The 21,367-nt window shown below is 44.7% G+C and overlaps 2 protein-coding genes across 2 annotated transcripts; both read right to left on the bottom strand.

Annotated features, from left to right (window-relative positions):
* Window positions 1–2,553: 2,553 nt before the first annotated feature.
* On the bottom strand, window positions 2,554–4,530 carry LOC139019234 (uncharacterized protein C2orf78-like). Its single transcript, XM_070428311.1, has one exon. The coding sequence runs from the start codon at window positions 4,528–4,530 to the stop codon at window positions 2,554–2,556; it is 1,977 nt and encodes a 658-aa protein (XP_070284412.1).
* Window positions 4,531–5,111: 581 nt separating this feature from the next.
* Window positions 5,112–7,171, bottom strand: LOC139019233 (uncharacterized protein C2orf78-like). Its single transcript, XM_070428310.1, has 3 exons — window positions 7,146–7,171; window positions 5,322–6,085; window positions 5,112–5,176 (listed from the first exon to the last, which is right to left on the bottom strand). Exons 1-3 carry the CDS (start codon window positions 7,169–7,171, stop codon window positions 5,112–5,114), a joined length of 855 nt encoding a protein of 284 aa, XP_070284411.1.
* Window positions 7,172–21,367: the final 14,196 nt, after the last annotated feature.

Genomic DNA, 21,367 nt, shown 5'->3' with positions numbered 1-21,367 from the left:
TAAAAATAAGAGTGTATGATCAAAATGGATAATGCCTTAAGGGAAACATGAGAAAAGAATAAAATTTTTAAATATCAAAAAGAAGATAAAAGGAACTAGAGAAACGACAAATATAAAAATAAGCCCCAATAAAGCAGGACAATACTGAAGAGTAATACAAATACATATGAGGGTTTATTATACCATAAAAGTAACATTTCAGATTAGTGGGACAGACTCATCAATAAATTATTCATATATGTTGGAGTGTAAATAATTCCTCTGGAAGGATTCACAGCATGGCAAAGTAGTGTCTTTAAGGGAGGAGGGAAATTAGTGGATGGGGAACTTCAGGAAAGGGGTGGATTTTCTTTGAGTACCCTTTGTACCTTTCTAAAGTAATATGATAGGAATCTACCTCTGAAGTGTGACTGCTTGAGTACAACCACAGCTCTCCCAATTGCTAGCTCTTCATCTTGGGCAAATACTTGATACTCTTCAAACCTATCTTTTGTGTGCGTGTGTGTGTGTGTGTGTGTGTGTGTGTGTGTGTGTGTGTGAAATGGGGTGAATAAGTTAGCCTGGTGCTGCCTGGCACAGAATAAACTCTCAATAAATGTAAGTTGCTAGTGGAAACAACTCAGATGTCCATCAAGTGATGAATGGATAAACAAATGTGGTAGAGCCATTCAATAGAACGTTATATAGTCATGAAAAGGAATGAAGTGCTGACTCATGCTACAACAAGATGGACTTCGACAACGTGCTAAATGAAAGAAGCCAGACACAAAGGTCATATATTGTGTTACTGGACATACATGAAATCTCCAGAAAAGCCATCTATCCAGGTAGAAATCAGATTAGTGGTTGCCAGGACCTGGAGGGAGGAGGAAACAAGGAGTGACTGCTAATGGTTAGGGGGGTTTCTTTTTGGGCTGATGAATATGTTTTGGGTTCGATAATAGTGATGGTTGCACAAGCTTGTGAATGTACTAAAAGTCACTGAATTTACAATTTAAAACTGAATTTTATATAAAGTATATAAATTATATCTCAAAATTAATTTTTAATGCAAATTAACAAATTACCCATGGTAATGATTACCGTCTCCTTCCCCTTCTTCATTCTCTTTCATGGCCCCCGCCCTCCCAAACCCTCAGTTCCTCCGGCTGCGAAACCCTTTGAACTGACTCCTGCATCCTACGGCTGTTCCAGTGGCAAACCAGTGCACAGGCGCACCTATTACTCTCGCTCCCTGGAAATCCACTCTTCCAACGGATTATTCTCCTTCGCTTCACTTGATGGAAGTGTTTAGACAAGGCAGCACGCGTGGCCCCGGTCATGGAGAAGGCCCTGGCTAGCCCCTCAAGTAAATATTTAGGCTTCTTCTCAAGTTTGATCTCTTCCACTACTAACTTCCAGATGCTGTGCTCTGAAAGCCTGGTTGGGTACCTAGAGACACTTGAAAATACTAAGGACTTCGGAGAAAAGCCTCCAATCTAGACTTTGCTCTACCACATGCAATGTGACCTCAGCCCATTGCTGAACCTCACGACTAAAGTGGCATAGTGATACTGGCCTTGAATGTTGTCCATTAGTGGGTGTGGTACATAGGTGTTGAGTAAGTGGGGATTTATATCTCACGCCCTGTTCTAGGTGGGCCTCCTACTGCCATAGGTCACTTGGCTAGTTATAAGCTGCCTCCAGGATAACTCTCAGCCCTTGCCATTCAATCTGGTAGGTTCCACTGATTTGTACTTACCTCTCAACTATAATCATACATGGTAAGGCAACCCAGACCTTTTGGAAATGTGCCCAGTATCTGTTTTCTAAAATACTTATCTGGTGGTCATGAGACATAAGGCCAGCCTCCAGGAGAGACTTTACATTTCTCCTGGCCAACCTAGAGTCATTTTCTGCCATCTTCAACTCTATTCAGATTTTACCCTTTTAACCCTAACCTCAGACCCTGCATCTTCTGCCATTTTCCCCCTTCCTGCTTCTTTTTATAAACCCACAACCTCCCCTTTAGTCTTTCTGGCCATAGACAAAATTCCCCCAGTTCTTACCCCTTGTCCCTCATTTGCCCATCCAACTACTAATTCTCATGCAGCTTTTGATCCCCACCCCCACCAAAGAAAACCACAGTTAACAGCATCTCAAAACTCAAAAGGCTTCATTACTCATCTTCTAATTCTATTATATTTATTTATTCAATTTTATTAAGATTTAAAATATAGCCAAAACCGGTTTGGCTCAGTGGATAGAGCATCGGCCTGCGGACTGAAAGGTCCCAGGTTCGATTCCGGTCAAGGGCATGTACCTGGGTTGCAAGCACATCCCCAGTAGGAGATGTGCAGGAGGCAGCTGATCGATGTTTCTCTCTCATCGATGTTTCTAACTCTCTATCTCTCTCCCTTCCTCTCTGTAAAAAATCAATAAAATATATTTTTAAAAAAAAGATTTAAAATATATCAGAATACAGAAATTTATATTTATCTACTCTGGGAAAACTGTAGATATCCAGAGTGGCATAAATACTCCTAGCATGACTTATACTGCACAGCCGCAGTATTAAGACATTTCCATTTCTTTTTCTCTCTCAATGAAAGACTGCACTTTCCCCAAAGAGCATTTGGCAGCATACTCCTGCTCCAGCTGAGCCTTTCTCTTCATGGCCTCCCACTCTGGCCTCTGCTCGTTTATGATGGGTGTTAACATTACTGGACCAGAAACACTGGGGTTCCTCCTTGGAATTCGTTGGCAGGCAGAGTCCTGCAATAGATACTGGTTTTGAGGTTTGGGCGGAGACCAGGGCTTCACAGCAGTGCGACTGGGTTCCCCTTGGAAAGAAGTGTAAGTTGATGTTTTGTAGGGCACAGGCCTAGAAGCATTAGATTGTGGGACACTAGGCCGGATAGGGTTGGTCCAACCTAGTCTGACTGGGTTGTTCGAATTTTGGCACGCTGGTCTGGCAGGACCTGTCATAGATGCTGTAGTTGGCGGGGATGAATTGAGTGCAGTAGGTTGAGCCGACATAGAACCAGGACTAGCAGGGTTGGTTGAAGTTGGCAGAGCTGATCTGGCAGGACCCATCATAGATGCAGATGTTGGCTGGGATGAATTGACTGCAGTAGGTTGAGCTGACTTAGAACCAGGCTGGGCCCGGTTATCCCCAGCGGGCCGATGTGATGCCAGAGACAGTGGCCTGCGAGGAACAGGTCGAGCTTGGGGCTTGTCCAAAGTTGGAAAAATCAAAGGTACCAACTTGACCTTCCCAGGTGGTGGCAGCTCGTACTCAGATGGAGATGAACACTCCTTTTCAACACTGCCATCTAGTTTCTGGCGTTTGACTGGAGTTTTCTCAGGACCTTTGCCCTCACGGGGGGTATCCAGCCATTGTCTGATAGCTAGGGATGGCTGGGGGCCTTTGGGGTTGCTTGAGTGTCCCAGGGCCCGGGAGGAAGAGAGTTCAGTTTTCTTATCACTCTTCTTCCCCAGGGCATGAAAAACCTGCACAGACTCCAGCATATGCATACCCAGGGAGCTTCTGGGCTTTTTGAAGGTCTCTTGGGTCAGCTCAGGGTGGTATTTCTTCCGTTTCATCTTTGGAATGTTTGGCTTCTCCTCTGCCTTGACTTTGTTCCCTGACTGCTTACTCTCTTCAGTTTTCTTGGGGTTGTTTTCTCTGGTTCTTTTGGTCTTTTCTTGCCCATGGCTCTTGGTTTTGCTGGTCCTGCTGGGGGCAGCTTTCTGAGGTTTGTTAGAATTCTTGGCCCTGTTTTCAGGAGCCCTGTCACTGGCTGCAGCATTGGAAACAGCCACTTCTCCCACCAACCTGCCATCTGGATTCTCAGGCTGGATTTTGACTATGGGAGCACCACTGATCAGCTCAGAGGCTTCATGTTTATTCTTCCTGGCATGATTAGTGGGAACATTAATGACACTTGACTGTTTCTGCACCTCATTCAAATTGATGGCTCTGGTATCTTTGGTTTGGATCACCTTGGGACCTTTGGATTGATCAAGTTCATCCAAGGAATTTAGGACCACTGGAAGCTGAATATCCTCCACCAGTGTAGCGATGTCTGCAAAGCCATCATTGGATTCAGTCCCATTTTCAAGTGTCCCTTGGTCCTTAAGACTCAGGCTGTTCTTTCCCAGACCAGCGTTTTCCCAACCAGGCTGCTCCTCTTGGCCAAGGGGATCAAAGCAGGCCAGGAGCTGGGGAATGTCGGGGATTTCTAAAGGGAGCAGTGGAGGCTCTTGGTTTTCTGTTGGGATCTGGTAAGCATCCAGAGGCTTTGAAAGCACGGTTTTCATGTCCTCCAAATTCCTATTCTCTTTCTGTTCCTGGCTTGGAGCTGGAGGCAGTGCCAGGTAAATACTAGGACTCTGGACTGGAGCTGCCATTGAAATGTCCCCAAGCTCAGGTGGTGGGTTGCTGTCAAGCATCTGGATATTGGTGCCACTACAAGACTTGGGGATTTCTGGGTTTTGTGATGGACAAAATGTTTGGCTTAGAGGTTGCAATCCAAGGGAAGTCTCCATTACTACAAAGGAATCAAGGAGAAGCCAGTCAGTCCCTGGGCACCACCCATGGGTGCTCCCCGGTCACCACCAATGCAACAACCATGCTCCTTCCAACAATGGGAAAGGCATTCCTACCTGCTCTTCCTAAGGATCATGGACAGCTCCCTATACTAGAGGATAGGAGGCAAATGTTCTAGTTCTCACTGGGGATCGTTGGATGTCATTGTTCCATGATATTGTTTTACAAAGTTAGCATTGTACAAATGGAATCCTTTTAGTTCTCTCCCCTTTCCTGAGGAAATAACAACACTTCACACAACCGAGTAGGTGAGGGAATGGAGCTCTTCCTGATGAAATACATAAGCAAGGGCAGATTTCTAGCCTGCTTGCTTTGGACAAGATCGTGGAACACAAGGTATTAAAACCTGGCATGAATTAAGGAGTGAGGGAAAGTTAAACTACCACTATCGCAGTAAGAGTTCTGAAATTCCTTCTAAAGACACTGAAGCAATAAATACAAGAGAGTCCATGAAACTGTTGTAGTAGAGGGGGACTAGTAGGTAAGGGAGTGAATAGTGAGGGACCCCTTTGTATGCTCTTCAGTTCTCATACTTGGCCAATCCAGTGTCCACCTTCCCTTCTCTATGAGGTGTTCCCATAGAGTCTGGAAATGGGGAGCACTGACTGAGGGTGGCAGTTACAAAGTCACAGGACTTAAAGTCTACCTGTCTGTGGACTCACCACTTCCCGGGTGACCCGAGTTTTTAATGGTGACCCCGTTCCTCTTCCTTCGTGCTGTTTAAACTCACCTTGAAAACTTGTCTCTGTGATGGGTTGAGCAGGCACTGAGTAGTAGATTGCAGAGGTGGAGGCCGGTGGTATCACACTTGTGGGCTGGACCTCCTTTAGTACCATGACCATTTCTGGTTGAGGGGCAGAGGCCCTGCTCTCTGTGTAAGACACAGAGCCATAGGATTGCAGGTAGGGGCCACGTTCTGCAGAGAGCAGAGGGCCCAGTGTGCCTTGATCGTAGTAATAGAGCTGGCTTCCTTCCTGGTAGGGAAGTGACCAGCTCTGTCCCTGATTTGGAATCTGAGATGATGCCCCGTGAACAAGGCTGGCAGAAAGTGGTGGATACAGAGGCACCATGTTAGTGGCATCTGAGGTTTTATTGTACTGGGATGCCATCGACATGGAAGAAACAGCTGTGTCCTGGTCAGTGACAGTCACCGTGAAGTCTCGGATGGATGAGGACTTCTTTGCAGTGCCTCCTGTGAGCGCCCACTCAAAAACACCAGGATTGGAAGCAGCTGGAGTGGAGATCTGGCTCTGGCCGGTAACTCCAGACAACATAGTTGTGCTAGAATGTTGGTAAAGGTAGGCACTACCCATGAGAGGTTGGAAAGAGGTGCCAGAGACTGATAGTAGGAGCCATGCTGACGTGACTGCTGGAGCAGAGACTCTGGGTGGATTGCAAACACTTACTGTTAGGGAGGCTGTAGTGTTCTCTAAAGGAAGAGAGGGCTGCAGAGACTTTGAAGTTCCAAGTAAAGGTGGATTTTGGAAATTATCTCTGGGGAACAAAGAGGGTGATGAAAAATCAAAGAGATTCACTATGTTTGAATAGCATCATCCTTAGATTTTTGCTATCAGAAAGCCTTTAATACAAATACTCCCTGAGGTATCAAAAATCAAACAGCTGCCCTAACTGGTTTGGCGAGCATTAGCCCAATGACTAAAGGGTCCCAGGTTTGATTCCCGCCAAGGGCACATGCCAGGATTGCGGGCTCAATTTTGCCAGTAGGGGGCGTGCAGGAGGCAGCCAATCAATGATTCTCTCTCATCATTGATGATTCTATCTCTATCCCTCTCCCTTCCTCTCTGAAATCAACAAAAATATATTTTTAAAAATCAAACAGCTTATGCTGGTTGTAAGTCCTGGGACAGTTTGCTACTCTTCTGTATTAACTGCCTGTGCTCCCAACATGAGCAAAAATGTGCAGAAGACCCAAGTGGTGTGGTTCATACATTCTCTAGAGCAGAAGCAATCACTCCGTGTGCTATCTTTCCCTTGAACCTGCACTAGTATTAATTTGAGTGCTCTTTCCTAGAATTGAAGCATTTTAGAACCAGGATTCTTTTAGGGAACCTGCATCCTAACATTCTCCTTTTATGAGTTAGGAAACTAAGGCTCAGATAGACTTTTTCAAATTCTCTCATTGTGTTGACATTATTACCGTGTTACATAACCTAAGTATCCTGACTCCATTGCCAGAGCTCTGCTCTGAGCATTACACTGCCACAAACTGGGAGCAATGGGGCTTCTAGTACAGATTCGGGGTTTTGTCCATGGGAAACAGTACAGCTATTGCCACTGTAATCTTCAGTGCCTCGTGCTGTCTGCAAGTTCACATGCTATTCCCTGGAACTCACATGTAGCTCAGTGCAGTTGGTAAATTTGAAGTGTCATTCTTACCCTTTTCAAGCCTGATTTCTTTTTTCTTTTTTTTTTTCTTTTTTGTCTGACTTTTTTTTTTAATTAAATCTTTATTGTTCAGATTATTACAGTTGTTCCTCTTTTTTCCCCCCATAGCTCCCCTCTATCCGGTTCCCACCCCACCCTCTGCCCTTACCCACCGCCCCCACTGTCCTCATCCATAGGTGTACGATTTTTTTCCAGAAGCCTGATTTCTGATCCTACCTCAAAATGGCTATCTGAGAGTGAGTTTCTCAAGTGCTTCATGAAAGAAAAACACATGTTAAAAGATCTTGCCTGGGAAGTGTTAACCCACCCGCTGTGTTCACCAGACCTTGCTCCTTCAGATTACTACTTGTTCCGAAGGATCGCACAGGCACTTCCTGAGCAGCACTTCAAAACTTACGAAGTGGAAAATTGGGTCTCTGAATGGTTTGTCTCAAAACAAGAAAAGTTCTGTTGGGGCAATATCCACAAATTACCTGAAAGATGGGAGTAATGTGTAGCTAGCAATGGACATTACTTTGAATAAAGCACTTTTGATATTTCTCTTAAAATTATCATGTTTTCTTTGATTACAAAATCCACATCATTAACCAATACACCTAGTATATGGACATTAATGAAAATTGGGGCATGTAGCAAACATCAAAACATCAAAACATCAAAATTTACTAATAAATGAAGTTCTGTTTTCTATATGCAATGTTATTCAAGTGAATATCGCCTATTCTATTTTCATGAATACTATTAACCAAAAAATAGCCCACAATAGATGGTGATTTTGAATTAATCCCTAGTCATTACATGTGGTCAGAGAAGCTATCACTAAAAATTTCATAACAAGTAAAATGCAATAAATGTGGATGTTATAGGTAGCCTTAATATATGTAGACAAAACATTAAAAACTGGTATAAAGCAGAGAGCAATCTACTGATAATAGAGAGATATGCAAATTGTCTGGGATGCCATCACAGTAACAGTAACGACCAGCAGGCTGCCTGGGGCAACCAGGTTGGCAGGGGTGTTAGTGAGGGATGACCAAACGACTGAACGGAAGGTTGTGAGGGGCAACCAGGCCGGCAAGGGGGGCAGTAAGGAGTGACCAGGCTGGGGGGGGGGGGGGGCAGTTGGGATGACCAGGCTGGCAGGGGGGGCAGTTAGGAGTGATTAGGCCGGCAGGGGGGGCAGTTAGGGGCAAATAGGCAGGCAGGCAGGTGAGCATTTAGGAGCCAGCAGTCCCAGATTATAAGAGGGATGTCCAACTGCCAGTTTAGGCCCAATCCCTGGGATTGAGCCTAAACTGGCAGTCAGAAATCCCCCAAGGGGTCCTGGTTTGGAGAGGGTGCAGGCTGTGCTGAGGGGATCCCCGCCCTCTCCCTGTGCATGAATTTTGTGCACCTGGCCTCTAGTATAAATATAAAGGAATTCTATTAATGTGCTCATTCATGTTTTTCTGAGCATTACCCAGCAAGTAACAGATATTAAATTTAGTAGAAATGTACATTTATTTAATATAACCTCATAATCATTTTAAAAGTTTATCTTAAAACTTAGATTATAATCCTGAACATGCAGGAAAGTGGACCCAAAGCCTTTAAAACCGTAATTGATGCTGAAACCGGTTTGGCTTAGTGGATGGAGCGTTGGCCTGCGGACTGAAGGGTCGCCGGTTCGATTCCGGTCAAGGGCATGTACCTGGGTTGCGGGCTCATCCCCAGTGGAGGATGTGCGGGGGGCAGCTGATCGATGTTTCTCTCTCATCGATGTTTCTGACTCTCTATCTCTCTCCCTTCCTCTCTGTAAAAAATCAATGGAATATATTTTTTTTAAAAAAACCAGTAATTGATGGAATCTAATCCTCCTATCTAAAAATAGACAAAGGTGGTAATTGACTGTACCTTTGCTACACCTCCCATGGGCTAATCAGCATGATATGTAAATTAGTCGCCAGGCAGGGTGGGACAGTGCGAGCCGCCATCTGGGCCCTGTGTGCAGCCCCGCCCCCAGCCAGGACCCCCGTGTGCCACCTAAGCCCCGCCCCTAGCTGGGACTCCCGTGTGCCGCCTAAGCCCTGTGCCACCTAAGCCCCACCCCCAGCCAGGACCCCATGGTGATCCGAGAGCAGGAAAGTGCCACCCCTGGGTCGCCATGGCGATCCAGCCATCGGTGAGCAGGAAAGTGCAGCCTGTAGGCAGCACCCAGCAAGGCCTGCTCCTGGGTCACCATGGGGATCCCAGAGCAGGAAAGTGCGGAGGGCAGGCAGCCCCCAGGTGGGCCTGCTCCTGGATCGCCATGGCATCCCAGAGCAGGAAAGTGTTCAGTGCAGGCAGCCCCGAGGTGGGCCTGCTCCTGGGTTGCCATGGCGATCCCAGAGCAGGAAAGTGTGGCTGCAGGCAGCAACCCACCCTGGCCACAGCTCAAGGGAGAGTATAACATGCAGTGGAGGCCAGGAGCCTGAGAGATCAACACAGAGGGGCGCCTGCTCCAAGCCTCCACAGTGTGGCTGGGGGCAGGCCCCCAGCAGACACACACACACACACACGGAGCGCCTGCTCTGAGCCTCCTATGCAGCTGGGGGCAGGCCCCCAGCGGGGACACACACACACACACACACACACACACACACACACGGGACGCCTGCTCTGAGCCTCTGCTGCCAGACTGTGGCCGTCAGTAGGACATCCACTGAGGGCTCCTGGACCGTGAGAGGGGCAGGCTGGGCTGAGGGAACCCCACCCCCCAGTGCACAAATTTCATGCACTGGGCCTCTAGTCTATATATATAAAAGCCAAGCGGCCAGAACAACGGAACAAATGGAATGACCTGTTGCTATGACGCACACTATGGCAGCCAACCGTCCTGATCAGGGCCCCAATTGCCCCCCTGACAACCTCCCGCGTCCCCTCACCCCTGCTGTCCTGGCCTGATGGCCCCCATTGGGGTGGGCCGGCTGGACCCCACCTATGCTCGAATTTGTGCACTGGACCTATAGTTTAAAAATATTTACTGTACGAATCCCCAAGAGACTCCACAAAATTGGTTTTGGATAAATGTGAAATTGGAAATGTAGAACTTGACTTTTTCTTTTTCTTCTTCGGTACCTAAGATCTAAACAGAGATGATGGCTGTTTCTCAGTGTGCTGTTAGGAAGTAAATTAACTGTAAAGATGAAAAACAGCTTTGACTTGGAACATACTTACCACATAAAAGAGTTAGACTTTCTGATTAAAGTTAGGATGTAGCATTTTTTAAATGTCTTAATTTTATTTTTAATAGACAAAATATCTACATAATATTGTGATTAAAAATCAGAATGAAGTGAAACACTGAATATTCTATTGTCCTCCAGCTCTCTGAATAATCACCTTTATTTGTCTCTTATTTATAGGATGCATCATTCCTAAACTATATTTTTTAAATATTGATATTCAAGACTTGTCATGTGCCATCTGTGTTCAGAAAGGCAATAGAAAAATGTGGGAAGAGCTCAGGAGATCTATCTCAGTGCAGTGGCGGATGCAATGGCGTGAGCTCACTCCACCTGTACAAGCTTCCTTGGCACACCAGGAAGTGGCAACGCCTGCCTGAGCAAGCCTCCTAGAGCCACTACACAGTACCCAGGTCTTTCCTACCATTGGCTGCCCTAAGGATTGTGTAAACTTCTGATTGGTCCAAAATGTTATATATACTGCTGCACTTACACAATAAACTTAGATCTGCGTCACAGAACCTGGTCTCCGGAGTCGTGTATGCCTCGTTAGGGCTCCGTCGTCCTCACCCCCGAGGGACCCCCTGCTTCAGAAAAACCCAGACAACTGAATATGACTTTGCTGATAAGCTGCTTTGCCTACAGATACCCTATTCAGCCTTACTTTCCTTCCTAATATATTAATGTAAGCACTGACTAAAATCAACTTTATTTTGCCTTCCTCTGAGCAGATTTCACCCTACCTGCTCTGCTTTAATTTAAAATCCTTGGTTGCCTTCAGCATTCCATTGCAAAACTACCCTTTTTTGCTCTTGAGAGCTTTTCCATGCCCTCCTGCTTCATTCTTATAGTTTCCTCTCCTTCATGCTTATGCCCCACCCCCCACTTGGTTCCTGTGGGCCCGTGCTGATGAAAACAATCCTAAACTTTCATACATTTAAATACTTGCCTCACTATAGCCTAGTACTCTTCATCTTCTCGCCCTATTTTCTCTTTTCACCTAGTTTGGATAGAAAACTCCAAAAAACAGGTGAATATTACTTTTTGAACTGCACTAAATTGAAATACTAAAGTTGAAACATTAGTGGTGAGAGATAATTATACTAGAGATATCATATATATCTATATCTATATACATATATCTATATAGATATAGATAAATTCAGATATATATTTTTTTCTCTGTGTTTCTATTGAAACACATTCCAGAAGACTTGATTTTATTGTCTATATGGGTGTCTTTAAAACTCAATATTAGAAAAGTTATATTACAATCTGAAATCCTAACGTAACAGATGAGGGATCAACAGATTTTGTGAGAGAATCAATGACTCGTCCCAAGTCACATAGCTAGTAAGTATCAAAATCAAAAGTGAAATTAGGTCTCTGGATTTCTAGATCAATACTTCCTTTCTTTATGCTATTTTGAGTCTACTGCTAATTTTAGGGGCAAAAATATCTCATGAGAAACTTTTAAAAGTTTCTTTCCTTACCTGACATGGTCAGAGAAGAGGAAGAAATATTAACTGTAGATGCAAGGGATGAGGATGTCTGAGTGGGTGAAACCAAAGAGCGCTTGTGTCCAGTCGTAAGGTTTCTGGTCACACTGGTCACTGGTCAGTTGCGATCTTCCAAATTTGTTTACTGACAACTTCATGGAAACCCAAATTTCTACCAGGTGGTGGTAGGTTTGGTGGGAGAATGATGTCACAAAGCAAGTAGTTTAAAGGGATGTGAGAACTAATAGATAGGTCAGATTCCCAACAAGAAGACAAGATTGGATGGAGGGAGCAGTAGGGGAGCTAAACCAACCCCTAAATGGCTGGGCTCCGGGGTAGATGTGCTAGTTGACAAGACAAATGTGATAGTCTCACTTTTTCCAGGCTCTTACAGTAGGGAAATAATCTGCTTATTATAGACACTTGTTAATTTAATTAGCTAATAGTTACTTATATTTTCTACTAGAGGCCCGGTGCACAAAAATTTGTGCACTGGGGGGGGGGGGGTCCCTCAGCCCGGCCTGTGCCCTCTCACAGTCTGGGACCCCTCAGGAGATAACGACCTGCTGGCTTAGGCCTGCTCCTGGGTGGCAGAGGGCAGGCCCAATCCCTAGGTGCAGCCCCTGGTCGGGCTCAGAGCAGAGCTGATTGGGGAGTTGGGGCACCGCCCCATGTCACACTCAAGGCAGGGTCGATGGAGAGGTTGCAGCGCCAACCCCTGTCACGCACAGAGCAGGGCCAATCGGGGGGTTGGGCACTGCCCCCTGTCACGCACAGAGCAGGGCCGATCAGGGGGTTGGGCCGCCGCCACTGTCACACTCAGGGCAAGGCCGATGGGGAGGTTATGGCTCTACCCTGTCACACACAGAGCGGGGCCTGGGGGGGGAGGGGTTGGGGCGCCTTCCCCTGTCACACACAGAGCCGCAGGGCGATCAGAGGATTGGGGAGCTCCCCCCTATCAGGCACAGAGCAGGGCTGATCAGGGGGTTGGGGCGCCTTCCCCTGTCAGGAACAGAGCAGGGCAGATAGGGAGGTTGTGGCCCCGCCCCCTGTCACACACAGAGCCGCAGGGTGATCAGGGGGTTTGGGCGTTGCCCCCTGTCACACTGATCCGGTGCCAGGAGGCCTAACGGCTCCGCTGATCCCGGTGCTGGAAGGCATATTACCCTTTTACTATATAGGATAGAGGCCTGGGGGCCGGCTGGTTTGCCCTGAAGGGTGTCCTGGATCAGGGTGGGGGTCCCCACTGGGGTGCCTGGCCAGTCTGGGTGAGGGGCTGAGGGCTGCTTTCAGACTGGTGGTTGTTGACTAAAGCTCCCAACCGCTCCTTTTTTTTCTTTTTTCTTTTATTTTATTCTGGGCCAGCTTTAGCTCTGGCTCTAGCTCTGAGGCTTCCGCTGCTGAGCGTTCTACAATCGAAACAATGTATAACTCCAGCTCTGAGATCCAGGCCTATATTTGTTAGAATGTTTCAAACTGCCAGCTCAGAGGCTGGCAAGTCAGGCGGGGAACGTTGGAGTCTGCAGTTAGTGGAGCAAGCAAGCCTCATGTTCGCTTCCAGCTGCCTGGCTGCCAGCCGCCATCTTGGCTGACAGTTAATTTGCATAAGGATATGCTGATTAGCCAATGGGAAGGGTAGCGGTCGTACGCTAATTACCATGTTTCTCTTTTATTAGTGTAGATAGTATGTTGTATAACATCCTATATAATAAAAGCCTAATATGCTAAGTGTCTGACCATTTGACCAGTTGCTATGATGCACACTGACCACCAGGATACAGACGCTCTGACCAGTAGGTTAGCTTGCTGTTGGGGTCCAGCTGATTGGGACTGGGCAAGACGGGTTGAACATGCCCTGGAGCCAACCTCCCATGGTCCCTTCTTGGCCTCTAAAATATTTCTTCTAATTCATTTCCTTTCAATGTGCACAAATCCATGTACCAGTCCTCTAGTGTATTAATATTACATGTATTATTAATATCTTAAGAGATAATGGAAGGGGACATTTACGTTTCACAATTACGGTTGTTCTGAAAGCATCAGTCTATCTGATTTGTGAATTTACTGCAGCTTTTGGAGAGCAAAGAAGAGATTAAAAGCCCAATTGCAACTTTGTCAAAGAGTAAAATGAAGTTTGTTGAGTGCATGTTGTGGAGAATGTTGTGAACCGAGGCTCTTGTAGTTCTCCTCCTTGAATCCTACCTTCCTTGGGCTGGGTTGTGCTAGGCCAGGTTGGACTTGCATCTCTCTTCTCTCCCTTTCTTCTTCTTCATTGTAGGCAGTGTTTCTAGACAAGCTTTGTTCTTGCATTCTTACACTCACGGATGTTACTTTCTGTCAACTTCCAACAGCAGCTGGGGTCTTCTTTTCAGTGTGTGATGCATCCCAAAATGGACTCTGCCCATTAGAAGCAAATACCAAAGAGCTAGGAGTCAGCTGACTGCAAACCTTTCCTCTTCTAGCTTTGGTTGCAGTTCTTCTGCCCATAATCTGCTCCCTCTGGTTCCTTGGGCTATGTAGGCTCCCTGCCATCCTGCTTTTTTATACATGAGATATTTTCCCTGTTCCTTCTCCCATAAAGTGTATCCAGTGTGGCAGTTACTGTAGTCTCCTCCCCCTTGCAAACAGCCGCTGTAGAATTTTGGGCCTCTAGGATTCTCTGTCTGCCATGCTTGGGTGCAAGACCAGACAGAAATGAAGAGGAGAATAGTTAGAGAAAGACAGGACATGCATGGAGAACAGGGAACAGGCAATGTGAAAGTACACAGAGCAAGAGTTCTGTTCACTAGAGAGAATAATCTTAAGTATATTTTTTCACTTTGTTTTTTGTCATTTATATTATGCATTGGTATATTTGTAGAATATGGGTTGTTTTTATGCTCTGTATCCTCAAGCTCTGGTTTTGTCCGCATGTTTTTCCCCGTTGTATTTTTAAAATTCTACCATTGTAAGTCACATGGCATGTTTTTCTCTTGATGACTTTATAAGTACTATAAACTAACTTGACCTGATGGAATTTGTGGAGAAACTTCAAAAGGAGTGTGTGAAAAAGGCACTGTGGTGGGTTACACTGTGTTTCCAAGCGTAAGGAACAGAGGTGTGCACTCAGCCTGACTCGGTCTGGCTTGCCCTTGTTCTCTGCCCCCTGGTTAGTGCTTTTCCCACTAACCACTCTTGTGACCATGAGTTACAGCTGAGTTGCTAATGACGTAAACAGGATGGGGCAAAAGCAAGTGTACAGTTATTTATATGAAAAATAATACAATAATTAGTGACTAATACAAGAATAATCTCTCGTGTACTCAGGAGTGTAAGTTTACTTTTGCCCCATCTGTCCTCTGTTTTCTTTTTTTTTAATTAAATCTTTATTGTTCAGATAATTACATTTGTTCCTCCTTTTTTTCCCCCCATAACTCCCCTCCTTCCAGCTCCCACCCCACCCTCCGCCCTCACTCCCCACCCACTGTCCTCATCCATAGGTGCACGATTTTTGTCCAGTCTCTTCCCGCATCTCCCATACCCCTTCCGCCCCCCCTCCAAGAATAGTCAGTCCATTCCCTTTCTATGTCCCTGATTCTATTATAATCAACAGTTCATTCTGTTCCTCAGATTATTTATTCACTTGATTCTTAGATTCATTTGTTGATAGATGCATATTTGTTGTTCATAATTTGTATCTTTACCTTTTTCTTCTTCTTCCTCTTGTTAAAGGATACCTTTCAGCATTTCATATAATACTGGTTTGGTGGTGATGAATTCCTTTAGCTTTTCCTTATCTGTGAAGCTCTTTATCTGACCTTCAATTCTGAATGATAGCTTTGCTGGATAAAGTAATCTTGGTTGTAGGTTCTTGGCATTCATCACTTTGAATATTTCTTGCCACTCCCTTCTGGCCTGCAAAGTTTCTGTTGAGAAATCCGCTGACAGTCTTATGGGTATTCCTTTGTAGGTAACTGAGTTTCTTTCTCTTGCTGCTTTTAAGATTCTCTCTTTGTCTTTTGCTCTTGGCATTTTAATTATGATGTGTCTTGGTGTGGTCCTCTTTGGATTCCTTTTGTTTGGGGTTCTCTGTGCTTCCTGGACCTGTAAGTCTATTTCTTTCACCAGGTGGGGGAAGTTTTCTGTCATTATTTCTTCAAATAGGTTTTCAATATCTTGCTCTCTCACATCTTCTGGTACCCCTATAATTCTGATGTTGGTACGTTTGAAGCTGTCCCAGAGGCTCCTTACACTATCTTCGTATTTTTCGGTTCTTTTTTCATTTTGCTTTTCTGGTTGGGTGTTTTTTGCTTCTTCGCATTTCAAGTCTTTGACTTGATTCTTGCACTCCTCTGGCCTGCTGTTGGGAGTCTGTATAATATTCTTTATTTCAGTCCGTGGATGTTTAATTTCTAGTTGGTTCTTTATCACAGCATCGAGGGTCTCATTAGATTTCTTGTAGATCTCAATAAGTTTATCCGCGGCTTCTAGACAGTTCTTGAGAGACCTTAAAAGTGTGGTTCTGAACTCAGTATCCTCCCTTGTTAGTTTTGTCCTGTTTCTTTGTCTCTGCATTTTGTACGCTTTCTTGGTGCACCCCCTAGTGGTCTTTGTGCACAGTCTTGTTGTAGTTAAACCTTGATTGTTGTAGTTAATACTAGAGGGATTTGGCCTCCAGGCCAACTGGCTGTGAGAATCAGCTGTGTCTGCCTTGGGCAAACTTCTGTCCTCTGGAGAGGTGCTAATCTAGCCTTTGCCTGAGGCTATCTGGCAAATGGCTCTGCTCAGGGCTTGGGCGGGGCGGGTCGCACGGATCAACAGGGTGGGCGGAGGGAGCAGTTATGGCTGTTCTCAGTCCCGTTCCCAGAGGCTCTGCTTCTCAGAACCCCAGCAACCACTGCAAACCTCGGGGAGAAAGCTGCCCTCACGTTCCGACCGATGCCAGACAGTCCCGCTTCTCCCGTTTGAGTCTGAGTCCCTAGAGACTCGCCCGGATCTGGAGCTCAGAGTCTGAGACTCCCTCCCAATTAAAAACGACAACTTCGCCCTCAGCCACCAGCCCGCTCCACGCTCACCTCCGTACCTTTGTATTTTCCACACTGCGCCTCCTCTGAGCCTCGGTATGCTGTTCTCTTTCCTTCTAGTTGAAGAATCTCTCCTCAGCCAGCCTTCCTGTGGTCTGGGTGATGTCCGTTTCGTCTTTTAGTTGTATTTTTGAAGTGGTTGTTCGAGGCAGCAAACTCCGGTGTTTACCTATGCCGCCATCTTGGTTCCTCTCTGCTCTGTTTTCTTTTTTTTTTTTTTTTTTTTTTTTGTTTTGTTTTTTTTTTAAATTAAATCTTTATTGTTCAGATTATTACATTTGTTCCTCTTTTTTCCCCCCATAACTCCCCTCCTTCCAGCTCCCACCCCACCCTCCACCCTCACTCCCCACCCACTGTGTTCATCCATAGGTGCATGATTTTTGTCCAGTCACTTCCCGCATCTCCCACACCCCTTTTTCCCCCAAGAATAGTCAGTCTATTCCCTTTCTATGTCCCTGATTCTATTATAATCACCAGTTCATTCTGTACATCAGGTTATTTATTCACTTGATTCTTAGATTCATTTGTTGATAGATGCATGTTTGTTGTTCATAATTTGTATCTTTACCTTTTTCTTCTTCTTCCTCTTCTTAAAGGATACCTTTCAGCATTTCATATAATACTGGTTTGGCGGTGATGAACTCCTTTAGCTTTTCCTTATCTGTGAAGCTCTTTATCTGACCTTCAATTCTGAATGATAGCTTTGCTGGATAAAGTAATCTTGGTTGTAGGTTCTTGGTATTCAGCACTTTGAATATTTCTTGCCATTCCCTTCTGGCCTGCAAAGTTTCTGTTGAGAAATCAGCTGACAGTCGTATGGGTATTCCCTTGTAGGTAATTGAGCCTCTTTCTCTTGCTGCTTTTAAGATTTTCTCTTTGTCTTTTGCTCTTGGCATTTTAATGATGATGTGTCTTGGTGTGGTCCTCTTTGGATTCCTTTTGTTTGGGGTTCTCTGCGCTTCTTGGACCTGTAAGTCCATTTCTTTCACCAGGTGGGGGAAGTTTTCTGCCATTATTTCTTGAAATAGGTTTTCAATATCTTGCTGTCTCTCATCTTCTGGGACTCCAATGACTCTGATATTAGACCGCTTAAAGCTGTCCCAGAGGCTCCTTACACTATCTTCACACTTTCGGATTCTTTTTTCATTTTGCTTTTCCAATTGGGTGTTTTTTGTCGAATCTTTTGTTTGATTATTGTACTCCTCTGGTCTGCTATTGGGTATAATATTCTTTATTTCAGTCCGTGTATGCTTACTTTCTAATTTCTTTATCGTAGCATCGAGGGTCTCATTAGTTTTCGTGAGGCTCTGCACAAATTTATGGCAAGCCCTCAAAATTGCGATTCTTAGCTCCATATCCTCCATTTCTGTCATGTTTTTTTGTCTCCGCATCTTTTATGCTTTCTTGGTGCACCCCCTTGTGGTCTCTGTGCGCAGTCTTGTTCTAGCCAAGCCTTAATTGTTGTAGTTAACACTAGAGGGATTTGACCCCCAGGCCGACTGGCTATAGGAATCAGCTGTAAAGAAAACGTCTGCCTTCTGGGGAGGCGCTAATCCAGCCTTTGCCTGAGGCGATCAGCAAATGGCTGTGCGCAGGCTTTGGGCGGGGCGGGATCAACAGGGCGGGCGGAGGGAGCAGTTATGGCCACGCTCAGTCCCGTTCCCAGAGGCTCTGCTTCTCAGAACCCCGGCAGCCGCTGCAAACCTCGGAGAGAAAGCTGCCCTCAGGTTCCAACTGATGCCGGATAATCCCGCTTCTCCCGTTTGAGTCTGGGTCCCTAGAGACTCGCCCGGATCTGGAGCCCAGAGTCTGAGACTCACTCCCGACCGAAAACGACAACCGCGCCCTCAGCCACCAGCCCGCTTTGCGCGCGCACCTCGGTACCTTTGTATTTTCCACACTGCGCCGCCTCTGAGCCTCGATTTGCTGTTCTCTTTCCTTCTAGTTGTAGAGTCTCTCTTCAGCCAGCCTTCCTGTGGTTCTGGGTGATGTCCGTTCAGTCTTTTAGTTGTATTTTTGAAATGGTTGTTTGCGGCAGCGGTCTCCGGTGTTTACCTACGCCGCCATCTTGGTCTCTCCCCTGCTCTGTTTTCTTGATGGTAAAGTATTAAGGGTGCCTAGACCAATCTACTTGGGAGCTTTTTTATTGCTCCCAAGTGTGTGATACAAGATGCCAAAAGTCCCAAGAAGATAGCTCATAGATCCAAAGAGACGTATTTATAGGCCTACTTTTTCTTTTATCAGATATGAGTTTTTTCAAAGATGGGGGATGATGCTTAACTGAGAAAAATACACTGAGGGGGTGTTGTAGGGTAGACATATGGCTGAAACTTACACATTTTTTCCAGGTTTTTTCTATAACTTCATACCTTAGATCGCCAACTTCCATGATACTAGTATGTAATGTAAGGCTAACAGTATATGTAATATCTGCAAGCCAGATCAGTCTGTTTTAAAATTTTTCTGTTTTCCCATGGAAATCAAAAGAATCAATAACTACTGCAGGTTAGGATGGGTGGTGTAAGATTGGGGAAAGTGTGGTAAGATAAATTATGGTAGCAGATCGGTGCTTACATGTTAAAATACTCAGTTCCAACATTCAATTCTATCTAGACAAATCCTTAATTAGGCCATTCCTGGATCAAAGCTTCTATAACTATTTTCTCTCCATAGTCCCAGCCATTTAACTTTAGCTTTTGGGCGCAGCATCATTTAACCTCTAAAAAAAAATCTTAAATGTAGGAGGAGGAACCTAAAGAACTTTAGTTCAGCACTCTGAAACTTAGCAGTAACCTCTACCCTGACCTAAAGTCTTTTTTGTAAGTTAGGGTATTGTCTTGTCCCACTTCCTTTATCTTGTACCCATTTGGGATAATTAGGATGTGTCTTGATGAAATATAACCAACCCATCTACACCTGGATGCTTTGTTAACATCACTTTTAATTAAAATGAAGGCTGGAGTCCCTCAAACCTCTTCATGGTACTTGGGGCCCTATCAGATACTGCTAGATTTTATAGTGTCAACTAAATTACTTGGCTGTCTAGTGCTCCAAATATCCTTTGCTGTTATATTTCCCATTCCAGTGTACTACATACCTATTAATGCATTCTTTCATCTCATATTGGATCCACTCCCATCCAAAGACCTACTCTTTGCTAGGTCTCATACTTTCTGGAAATCCTATGTTGCCTAGGTCTGGAGTTTCTTATGTCAACTCTAACCAAATTTGTGTCCCTATCTCAAGCTTGTGTCTTGTAGCAAATTGGAAGTATACTGGTAAGACCAATATTGTTTTTCTAGCTTCTGATAGATTTATGAAAAGTCTGTAGGTATCCATATCAATAATACTTTTTTGGCCACTACAGGCCTGTTGTATATATTTTTCATAAATTCCAAAAGAATATTTTATGTTTTTGTATCAAATTTGAATGTGGCTAATTGTACCTTTGCAAACTGTGCTGTGCTAACTTACATATCTTTTTCAAATAGTAATTTACTAATATTAACCTATTTTTAATTTTGTGGTAATTTCCAGAATTGTAAATACTAACCAGTATAAACTTGGTTAGTATGATTGTCCCAGAATTATTAAAAGTAGTCATCTTTTGCCCAACCAGTGTGACTCAGTGGTTGAGGGTCAATCTATGAACCATGAGGTCACGATTCAATCCCTGGTCTGAGCACATGCTTGGGTTTTGGCTTGATCCCCAGTGGGATGCATGTAGGAGGCAGCCAATCAATTATTCTCTCTCATCATTGATGTTTTTATCTCTATCTCCCTCTTCCTTCCTCTCTGAAATCAATAAAAATATACATATAGCCGAAACCGGTTTGGCTCAGTGGATAGAGCGTCGGCCTGCGGACTGAGGGGTCCCAGGTTTGATTCCGGTCGAAGGCATGTGCCTGGGTTGTGGGCACATCCCCAGTGGGAGGTGTGCGGGAGGCAGCTGGTCGATGCTTCTCTCTCATCGATGTTTCTGACTCTCTGTCTCTCTCCCTTCCTCTCTATGGAAAATCAATAAAATATATTAAAATATATATATATACATATATATTTATTTAAAATAGTGATCTTTTTACCCATTCATTCATTCATTTATTCAATTACTGACCATTCTGATCCTCAGCTTACCCAGATCTCAAATCGTTATGAATATTAGTAACAGTGTATATAAGGTACTTAAGAAAATTAGAAACTAAAAATTAAAAGGCACTTGCTATTACAATTGCCTGCAGTTTAATCTGAAATATGGTATTCTGTTTAGCCTTCAGACCTACTCTAGCACATGAGGTCCTTTGCTGTTTCAACTCATAGCTGAATTGAGAGTTTTTGTAACAGATACAGGTCTCTATGCCTGATAGTGTATGGAAATCTTAGAGACTTGAGTTCCACTCCTGCCTATTATATTTTGCTATTTTCTAAAATGTAAATACATGCTATCTGACACATGACAGGAACCCAATAAAAGTTTCATTGTGAGTGGCATGTAGGTTAACACTTTATATTTGGAGGGTAATTAAGCTGTATCTTTCAAAATTTTAAGTTCCCATATTCTTCATTCCAGAAATTCTACTTCTAGGAATTTAAATATAATTGTATACA

This window comes from Myotis yumanensis, unplaced genomic scaffold (assembly GCF_028538775.1).
Source record: "Myotis yumanensis isolate MYYU_CA2020_CCGP unplaced genomic scaffold, mMyoYum1.0.hap1 SCAF_11, whole genome shotgun sequence".
In the NCBI taxonomy this organism is placed as follows: Eukaryota; Metazoa; Chordata; class Mammalia; order Chiroptera; family Vespertilionidae; genus Myotis; species Myotis yumanensis.
This window is presented reverse-complemented; position numbering and strand designations above follow the sequence as displayed.

Bases quoted from the DNA above. Each gene is read 5' to 3' on its own strand.
- LOC139019234 (XM_070428311.1), bottom strand. From the start codon at position 4,530: ATGGAGACTTCCCTTGGATTGCAACCTCTAAGCCAAACATTTTGTCCA.
- LOC139019233 (XM_070428310.1), bottom strand. From the start codon at position 7,171: ATGGATGAGGACAGTGGGGGCGGTGG. The intron at 6,086-7,145 runs GTAAGGGCAGAG...TTTGTTCCCCAG, and splicing joins GAGGACAGTGGGGGCGGTGG to AGATAATTTCCAAAATCCAC. The intron at 5,177-5,321 runs GTGAGTTTAAAC...CCCCATTTCCAG, and splicing joins CACAGAGACAAGTTTTCAAG to ACTCTATGGGAACACCTCAT.